General features: G+C 33.0%; 1 protein-coding gene across 2 annotated transcripts in view; it reads left to right on the plus strand.

Moving 5' to 3' along the window:
* Positions 1-10,323, plus strand: part of SEMA3A (semaphorin 3A) — a 461,780-nt gene that overhangs the window by 417,587 nt on the left and 33,870 nt on the right. For both annotated transcript variants that reach the window (XM_032305095.1, XM_032305096.1), the window contains 3 exons: positions 801-945; positions 3,991-4,210; positions 7,062-7,153. In XM_032305095.1, coding sequence (XP_032160986.1) covers positions 801-945; positions 3,991-4,210; positions 7,062-7,153 — 457 coding nt within the window. The remainder of the gene's footprint in view (positions 1-800; positions 946-3,990; positions 4,211-7,061; positions 7,154-10,323) is intronic.

A 10,323-nucleotide genomic window follows, 5' to 3' on the forward strand; every position in this document is an offset into this window, starting at 1 on the left:
GTGTAACTGGCTATAATGCTTTCGGTGATTTGGGAGTTAAAAATAATATAATGTGGGGTGCCTGGGTGGCTCAGTGGGTTAAAGCCTCTGCCTTCGGCTCAGGTCATGATCCGAGGGTCCTGGGATCGAGCCCCGCATCAGACTCTCTGCTTAGCAGGGAGCCTGCTTCCTCCTCTCTCTCTGCCTGCCTCTCTGCCTCCTTGTGATTTCTGTCTGTCAAATAAATAAATAAATCTTTAAAAAGATAATAATAATAATAATAATAATATAATGTGACACATCATTTGACATTATTCCTTTTCTGTACCAGTTTCAGCTTATAAAATGACTTCTTAAACATTCTTGCTTGCTTAAAATTTCTCTGGTTTCAGTAATTATGCTTGAGGTTTAACATATTACAAAGTTTATATTTGTATTTCTATTTGATATCAAAATTACATATTACTTTGTAGAAGATCATGTATATGGCTTTTTCCACCAAAGTTTATGTATATAAATGTGTATCTTCGTATCATATATTGTCTATACATGATATAAATATGTGTACTATCAGTACTAATGATGGTTTCGTCTATGCCTTCTATTTTTGAGCAATCATAATTTGTTATCTTGTGTCTTGTTAAAATACACAAGACCTTTTTCAGTTGAAAAAGATCCCAGGTATTATTTGGATTGAACTTATGTTTAAGTCTTGATAGTTGATACCTGATATTTAAGAATTTAGAACAACTTAAAAACAGTTGTCTTGTCACTGTATAAGGATGAAAATCTGTTGTTGTTTTTTCTGTCTCCCTTTTTAGTAACATCTTCAAAGGGTCAGCTGTGTGTATGTATAGCATGAGTGATGTGAGGAGGGTGTTCCTTGGCCCATATGCTCACAGGGATGGTCCCAACTATCAGTGGGTGCCTTATCAAGGAAGAGTCCCCTACCCACGACCAGGAACTGTAAGTGGCCTAGGTGTTTTATTTGTTTGTTTGTTTATTTATTTATTTATTTATTTATTTTTTGTTATCTCTATACACAGTGCGGGTCTTGAACTCACAACCCCGAGATTAAGAGTTGCATGCTCCTCCAAATGAGCCAGCCAGGTGCCCTCCACCTTTTTTTAAAAAATAGTTTTTTATTAATTTATGGCCTAGGTGTTTAAAATACTGAAGGAATAAATGTATGCTGAAGGTTAAAAAAACGCAGGTTAAAAGAAGGTTAAAAAAACAGGTATTAACTATGGATAATGTAAAACATAGGTGCAAAGACTATAAACAATGGCAAAGCAAGGATTTTTTATGATATTGTGGAATTGTACATTTAAAAACTTGTTTTTTACAACATCAGTGGTTAAGTTAGTGTTTACCAGTTATTAATAACCAAATTTTTGAAAAGTAGAAACTGAGTAGGTAGCCTTATTTATTATCTTTTCTGAAGATGGCCTTCATGGAGAATGGGAACAATTAGGATAATCTGAACTTGTTCTTCCTAGTTATAATGAAGGCTTCAAGGATTGCCCATTAAATAGGAGGAAGAAAAGTTTTAAGTCAACATTATTTTCCCATGGGAATGGGACACATCCCTCAAGTAGGTAAAGAAGATATTCTTTACCTACATATTTTACCTACATATTTTAACAGACACTGTCTCCTTTTGCTGACCTTTCTCCTTTTTCCCTCCAGCAACCCTGAGGCACATTCAGGCTTTAAAAAAAAAGAAAAGAAAAGTGGAGGGAACTCAAAATAAAACCAGCTTTGAATCTGCAATTTAAAGTAGGGAGAAACAAAACAAAACAAAACAAAACACAACAGAAAAACCCCAAAGGCTTCAATATGGCAGAAAATGAGTGAAGTTATCAATGATGGCAGAGGCCATAGTATACGTGGACTGAGCATCTGGTTCAGTGCAACATTTCTAATCCTAAAAATCTCTAAGGAAATAAGTTCATGTGATGAAAAACTTATATTTGAACTTTAGCCATGACTTTAATTTTACATCAGTTTTGTTCCGTTAAATTCAAGTAATTTATATTTTATATATTTTATTAAATGTGAGGCTTTTAATCTTGTTTTTTCTATTTATAAACTTCTTTATGAACAAACTGAAAATTTTGCATTTCATAGATATTAGTTCTAGCTGATGATTCTTGTAGATAAAAGAAACCTACAGAGGCTTTCAGAAGAATGAACAAGCAAAACAAGATGAAATATTGATTATATGAAATCAAATGGGTTTTATAGAAATCACAAGATATATATTCCATTTATTAATGGCAAACTGCTTTTACTTTGTTGGTGATGGCTGTTTATATCTCTGTGGTTCATTTATGTGAGTGTATTTTCAGTATAACCTGACTCTAGTTTTGCTTTAAATTCGGTGGAATTTCTTCACTGTGCTGGATATTGTACTGCTATTAGAGATACAAAGGTTTTGATCTGAATACATATACAGTGCTGATAGACATTAGAAATTATTGTGTGTCAGACCCTATTCTAAGAGATTTATATTTTTATATATATTATATTCAATAGCCCAACTGTTGCTATCATTTCCTTTTCACAGATGGGGACTCTGAGGCTAGGAGAGGAACCAGGATTCAGTTCAGGCAGTTTGGTTCTAGAGCCTGTGTTCTCACTCATTCCTCATAGAGAGTTGTTAAAACATGGGACATTAAGTCAGCAGTGTGTACCGATTGTTAAAGATAGAAGCAGAGAGTAATGCCTACTCTAGGAATTAGAGAAGGGCTGCCAGAAGGACGAGTTCATGAATTCAAAAAAAGTGGCATCTGAGAATAGTCATTTTGTCAACACTAGTGGAGAAAAACATACTCAGTGAAACATATTAAATAAGTAACTTTATAATTTACTTAAAAATTCCTTAAATCCTTTAACTGTTGTATTAGTGCATTATTATGGTGTGTGTCTCCCTCTATATACAACACACATATTCAGAGATAGATAGATACTCTTCCCATTTCAAAACAAGTTTATTTGTTTCATTTTCCATGAATTATTAATGACTTGTATCAAGGTAATGGCAAAGACGATTGATTTCTCCTTCTAATAAGTCTCTTGTAAAATCAAAAACTTCTCTTAATTATAGTTCATTTCCCAGTGAACTCTTACATTAAATGGCAAAAAGTTATGTAGCTATAAGATAAAATGTAACAGGTTGGAGATATTGTACATTGAATGCTTGTACCACATAGTTAAATGCAATGAAAAGAGACACAGTAAAATCTGAATTTCCTCATTTTTGTCTTACTGCGTTATGGGGAGTATTTATATCCAGAGCTGATGTTACGCCAGCGTAGCACGGGGCATCCTTTCTGCTTCTCTGTAGCCATCATCGCTTCAGCTTGGTCCACTCTTGATTAGCCAGTCGCAGGGCCATGGAGATTGTTAAACACTACGAATAACACATTTCCTTATCCTTAAAAGTAATTATTAATGAGATAGTATTGGTACTTTCTGTGGTGCTTTTTCAGGGTTATGTTAGAAACAAAGCAATAAAAAATAGTGTATACTGTCCTTTAGTTTGAAAAGAGCATTTGTATTTTAAGAGTAATATCACAGAGGGAAAAAAATATATCCAAGAAAATTATTCTGAGATTCTCGAATCTGATTATTAATTGGATTTAGTTGTCACATATTCCATTTCTTATTTCAAATACTTTACCATACTGGTAAAATATATTGTGTTGCCACTAACAGAGGCATCAGATTCCTGTACATTGAATCCTTCAGATGTGTTTGTAGTTTTAGGTAAGAAATGGTGACTTAACTAAATCCCACTGAATTTTCAGAGATGTTTAGGAAATGTATGCTATATATTACATCTACTAATGTTAGTAACATTATGTTTTAGTTTATCTGATACTTAATTTTAAAGAAATACTGACAGGTTTAGATTTAGTTTATGATTATTGAGATTATAAATTATAGTATAATTTATAATTCTATTTACTGTATTTTAATCAAAAGATATTCTCTTTCTCCTAACAGTGTCCCAGTAAAACATTTGGTGGATTTGACTCTACAAAAGATCTTCCTGATGATGTTATAACATTCGCAAGAAGTCATCCAGCTATGTACAATCCAGTGTTTCCTATTAATAACCGCCCAATAATGATCAAAACAGATGTAAATTATCAGTTTACACAAATCGTAGTTGATCGAGTGGATGCAGAAGATGGCCAATATGATGTTATGTTTATTGGAACAGGTAAATGTTTTAATTTTAGCTCTGAATTTCCTGCCAGAACATTGTTTAACTGACTGAGTGTGCTAAAAACTGAAGGAAGTTTTTATAGTCACTGTCAGGATAGAGTTAACTTCCAATAAACAACTAAAAATCCTGAACATCTACCATGACAGGGTGTTACTAAAAAAGTAACAAGCTGATGTATATTGATTTAAGCCCAATCTGCTTTTCAATCAAAAGCTGATAAATGCAGTCAGTAAAGCTAATGATTAGGTAGACAATCAATGTCTATAACTGAATCCTAACTCTTTTCTAGCCATTGACTTTTTAGAACCAATTTGTATTGGTCAAACCATGGTAACATTCCCAAGACATTCAATAATGTTTCTGGACTGTATTGATGCAAATGATCTGAACTTTAAAATTATCACAGGGTGCAAATCTTATGGCAAATAAATTTTGGCTAGTGTTTTTGCAGTACAATGAGAGAAAACAAAACAAAACTTCATCAGGGGAACAACAAAATGGACTTAAAGAATCATCAGACACATTTTAGTTCCATTTCTGTAGAAATGTAACAACAGATTTCTGCTAACTCCATGATTATCAACAAACATTTTAACAGGTATATTTTCAGAAGGAAACCCATTGCTATTGTATTTTCCCCCTACTCTCTTCATTAATACTATTTTGAAAGCACCAGTCCAAAACTGAAACTTGCTAGTTAGGGTAGTTAGGGTCAGATTTCAAGGCAATAAATTTCTAGTCTCCATTAGCTTTGTTAACTGATATAAATCAATGAGAAGCAGAGTGACTGCTCTGCTGAAACCTTGTATAATAGCATGTATTTTCCCTTGGTAAGAAACAGAAAAAAACTGAATTAACTACAGGGGAATGGTCATTGTGTGGTAAGTGCTTTAAAGGTTTAAAGTTTTATAACGAAATTGTGAACTACTTGTTATCAGATGTAATGGTGTCAGATTCTTAGCAACATGGTGCAGTCTACTTTTTTAAGTGAGAAAATTTATCAAATAAAAGCATCCCACTTAGACTCAGTTTGATAAAAATTAGTGAATCAAGTATCAACTACTGGCTATATAAATCTTTAGAAATTATAAAATGATAGGATTTGTATTCAGTTAATGTCAAAATATAATTAGATCTATCTACAGAGTAATTAAGTTTATTCATTAATGTCACACTTACCTCTTTTTTCACCTCTTGCCCAAACATGTTGAGAAGTCCCTCACTCATTGTCTGTGCAAGAAAGGTTTGCTTCCAGGTATTTGACCAAGAAATCCAGTCATGAGTTTTTAATTCCTCTTGGACACAATCTGTCTTTAAAGGAACCAGTTTCATGAGTATGTTGAATGTCTGAAGATGTGGATGGCTATCGGTCAGTACAGACCAGGGTCATCTGTCAGCAAAGTAAATTGATTACAGTAATTTTATCTTTTAACTGAATTGCACATCACAGTATATTGATCCTAGTTAAGTAATCTGATTCAATTTGTGTGAAATTGTTTGAAATACTACTCGGTAAAACTAGATCTGGAACACAGATAAAGTTATGTTTGGATACTGGAAACCCATCAGAGGCACTGAGTAGATTAACCTAATTTACCTTTAATCTTTGGTGTCATGAGTAGTCTAAAGTCCTATAAACATAGAAGTAACCTTTTAACAGAGGGCATTTTTTTTTTCACTTTACAAGGGACATGCTAGCAAATTTTCCTTCTTTTTTTCACTAACAACTTATCTTGATCTCACAAAACACATCATCTTGATCCCCTGAAAATGGTTATCAGTAGTTATTCAATGAATACATTGAATTATTTTTCTGATGTATGATTCTCTTTTCAAATAATGATTCAGTTAAACTGGGCTAAAATGAGCCAGCTGAAGCTAAAAATAATTGATCAGCTGATCAGAACTGGAATGTTGAAATGTTAAGGGTCCATTTTTTTTTTTTAATTTTAATAAGATCCTTTTCTTTATTCTGTCAAGGAATAGAAACGTATCTGTAAATATTGGAAAAATAATATATCCCCTTAACACAACTTGGAGTAAAAGCAGCAGCTCTTTTCCTTAAAACATTTGGTCTCTTTTTGCAGTGAGAATTAGGGTAAACAATGCTTTAAATCCCTATACAGTGTTTCCAATTTATTATTTATGCCTGAATTTTATATTTCTTTAGTACTCTAAAACTGATTATTCAAGACATTAATCAAACCAGTTTGTTAGCCAAACCTGCTTAACCATTATTGAAAAACCACCGGAAAAAGTAATCCAAGGTGTTTATTTTGGGAAATCAAGTTATTGTCATTCATCACTTAATGGTCATTGAGGTGTCTTTAGGGGCCTGTTAAGTACTAAAGGCTTCCAGGTGGCAGGAAGATGAGCAGCAAGGCTTGGAAGCTCCAACTACTGTTGCCTGACAACATTCCTTGCATTTTGCAACTGCATTAAGGCTTCACAAGGAGTCCCCGCTTTCACAACAAACCTGTCATACCAAATTAGGATTATCTTTTTTTTTTTTTCCTGAGATACCTGATAATGGAGATTAAAATATTTTTTAAACACAATTAGTTCAACCTAGTGATTATTACATATATTTTTTTTAATTTTGCAAGTTCAGGATAAAGCCATCTTCCACGCTTCATATATTTCTAAAAATTCAATTTTTTTTTAATTCCACAGCTATGTTTGTAGTTTATCTAGTTGCATGAAATGCATTTGAATATATACTTTGCTACTGCTATACCAAAAAAATAAAAGGAAGTCTGGGGTCAAATACCAATTCCATTTATTAATGCTATCCTTTGTTCAGATCTATTTAAATTGTGTTCTCCCCCTCTACTCTCTTTCAAAGATGTTGGGACCGTTCTTAAAGTAGTTTCAATTCCTAAGGAGACTTGGCATGATTTAGAAGAAGTTCTGTTGGAAGAAATGACAGTTTTTCGGGTGAGTGCTGCTCAATTTCAAGTGTCAACAAGTTCACTTGTATGTCTTTCCCCCAGGACAGCTGCACACTGAACTTGGTATGGACAAGGAGTCTAGCATACCCTTCTAATTAGCTTGTCAATTAGAAAGCCAGACACTAGTCAAAATAAACCTTGAAACTTTCAGTGCTAGTTAAATCTAAAAATGTAAAGAAATATATTCTTGGCTCATATTTTGTTTTCTCAATAATAAAATATATGATTTACATTTTATATTTATATAAGTTACCTCAATGAATAAACTTATGTTGCTCCCTACCCCCAAATTTCCCCTCTAATGCATTATGATATAACTGGAATGAGAGGCAACGTCCATGGTTTTAAAGCAATGAAATCAGAATGACAGGCAAATGAAGACGTTTCAGTCATTTTTTGGCTTATTCATGAATTGTTTTATTATATTTTTTTAAATCATTTGTTATCCCCCAGAATTGAGGTTTTTATATCACTGGTGCCAAATAATGTTATGGGTTCCTAGTCTACACACTTAAGAAATATATGAATATTTGTTCCTTTGTCCAGAATCACAGAGGGCCCAGGTAAATTTGTATGGTATTGGGGATAGAGGCAGCAGGATATGGGGTGAAGTGAGAGGGGAGAACCAAAGTAATATCACATGTACTACAATGTCTGTTGTTTCTTTTAGATAGCTAGCTAATAGGAAGAGTTTCAATTGAAATACACCTTGATATAAATTATTTATGAGATATGACAGGGAAATAGTGCCCATAAAAGGTGTTACTTCAGTTTTTATTAAAAGAGTAGTGGGACGCCTGGGTGGCTCAGTTGGTTGGACGACTGCTTTCGGCTCAGGTCATGATCCCGGAGTCCCGGGATCAAGTCCCGCATTGGGCTCCCAGCTCCATGGGGAGTCTGCTTCTCCCTCTGACCTTCTCCTCGCTCATGCTCTCTCTCACTGCCTCTCTCTCAAATAAATAAATAAATAAATCTTTAAAAAAAAAAAGAGTAGTGCAAACATATGAAGTTTTATAACTGTAGAATAAATTGGAGTTAGAAGAATAGGCAGAAAGAAAGAAAACATTGGATCTAATCTCACAACTCAGAATTATCTCATTTTAGTCCCCAGGTGTCCCACATACTGTATCTGTAAAACAAAGCTGCTGGATTAAATTTTTCAGTTGATTAAATATTTTAATTGGGAGCAAAGACTTCCTAAGATTTTTCTTAGCCCCATATTTCTAGACAATTTTTTTTTTAACCCAGTTAGGTTCTTGCTTACTATTCAGGAATATTTTGAAGAAAAAATGAAGTAGAAAATGACAAGCTCCTAATTAATTAACTCATACAATTAAAATTATGATTGGCACTGAAACAGATAACTGGTCAATCAGAATATAGGTATTTTGTAATAACAACTAAAACAGTGTTCTGGTGGAAAGAGTTTAGGCTCTTCACTCACATCTAAATAGCATGTTTTGGGAATACTTATATGATCTCTTTGAGCTTCCCCATCAGTGAAACAGCAAGTGTAACACCTACTTCAAGGAAGCTAGAAAAATTAGACATTTACATAAAACATCCAGGACAGTGTCAGGTACTATGCTCAAATTTTATTAATACAGTTTTATTGTTTTAGCTTAGCTACACTGAAAGTAAGGCACATATTTAGTGGAGTTTTCTGTTAACCCTTGGTTTAAGTCTTCAAAAGCCTAAAAGTCATCATAATTCTATTCTGATTTTTTAGAATCATGTACTTTGGCCTTATTTTACGTCTAGTATAGAGTAATAACTAAACACTGTTGTTCACCAAGACCCATTTCAGTATATACACATTGATACTTTAGCCAACAAATTCAAAAATACAACTATCCAAAAGGACTGTGTTAACAATATAGAGTCCTTCTAGATTTAGCAAACACATCACGGACACTGAGGGGTTAAAAAAGTAAATTGCTGTCTTTGTTCATTGTTGTCTCCACAGCCTAAAAGATTTTCATCCAACATCTATTAAATGAATAAAGGAATCAGTATTGATGAAAAATTGAAATATGAGAAATTAAAGAGTTTATGGTCTTCCTCAGAAAGGCCATACTTAAAGTGAGGTGCTAGAATATGTGGAAAACAAACTGGGAACAGCAGCAAGTTATCCTGCTGATTATATCCCGTAGTAATCTCTAGTGGAAAGAAAAAAAAAATTACCAACTCTATGTATTTAGAAATTTATGTTCCAATCACTGTTATATGTGAAGTTACAGAAGATACTGTGAAATATTATGATAACTTAAAAATGTCTTATTTATATCCAGACTCTCTTACTTTTGTATTTGTCATGTTACTGTTGTATATTTCCCTTGTTTATATTTAATTCCTTGTGTCTCTAGGATTTTAAATTTATCATTCACACCTTAGCCATGTTCTTTAGTACATTAATAAAAATTCTAGTTTAAAAAGATATGAATTTAAGGTAATCTAGCAAATGACAACAAAATCTTGAGAGGTTGAAAGCCAACAATCTCACAAGCAAAATATTTAATAATCTATTAGATTTTGTTAATATTTTGCAGTTTCCAGAGAAACACACAACTGAATTAAGCCTATGATAACTATTGGAATGGCATTTTTGTGTTAAGATATCATGAGAAAGGTTATTAATCATTCTCCTACAATTAAGTACAAACAGGTGATATTGTGCTGGTAGACAAGTGGTTTTTTTTTTTTTTAATTTATGCTTTTATAAAAAGATAGTTTGCAACCTGGGACACACCTCCTTCCATAGATAAATGTTCCAGTTCTCTTCCATATTCTCTGTTATGCATTATTGTCATTATTATTTCTTTGGCACTGAAGTAGACAAAACATATTTGGGCAAAGTTTAGAGAAATATTTACTTTTAACATTCTATTCTATCAGGCAGAGTTCATACATATATTGTGGTCTAGCAATTGGAATATTTCACTGTCAAACTTTGTTTAATTTTTTAGTGGGAGGGAAAAAAACACAACACATTAAAGCGATTGCTATATACAGTGAAACAAGAAGAGAAATGTTACAGTTTCTGTATTTCTATTTGAACCTTGCATGTCATTCCATTTAACATAAAATAAAATTAAAAAGTGTTAACCTGAGCATAACAGTATTTTGACAATATAAATAGACAAGGAACAGATTTAG

This window comes from Mustela erminea, chromosome 11 (assembly GCF_009829155.1).
Source record: "Mustela erminea isolate mMusErm1 chromosome 11, mMusErm1.Pri, whole genome shotgun sequence".
Classification (NCBI taxonomy): Eukaryota; Metazoa; Chordata; class Mammalia; order Carnivora; family Mustelidae; genus Mustela; species Mustela erminea.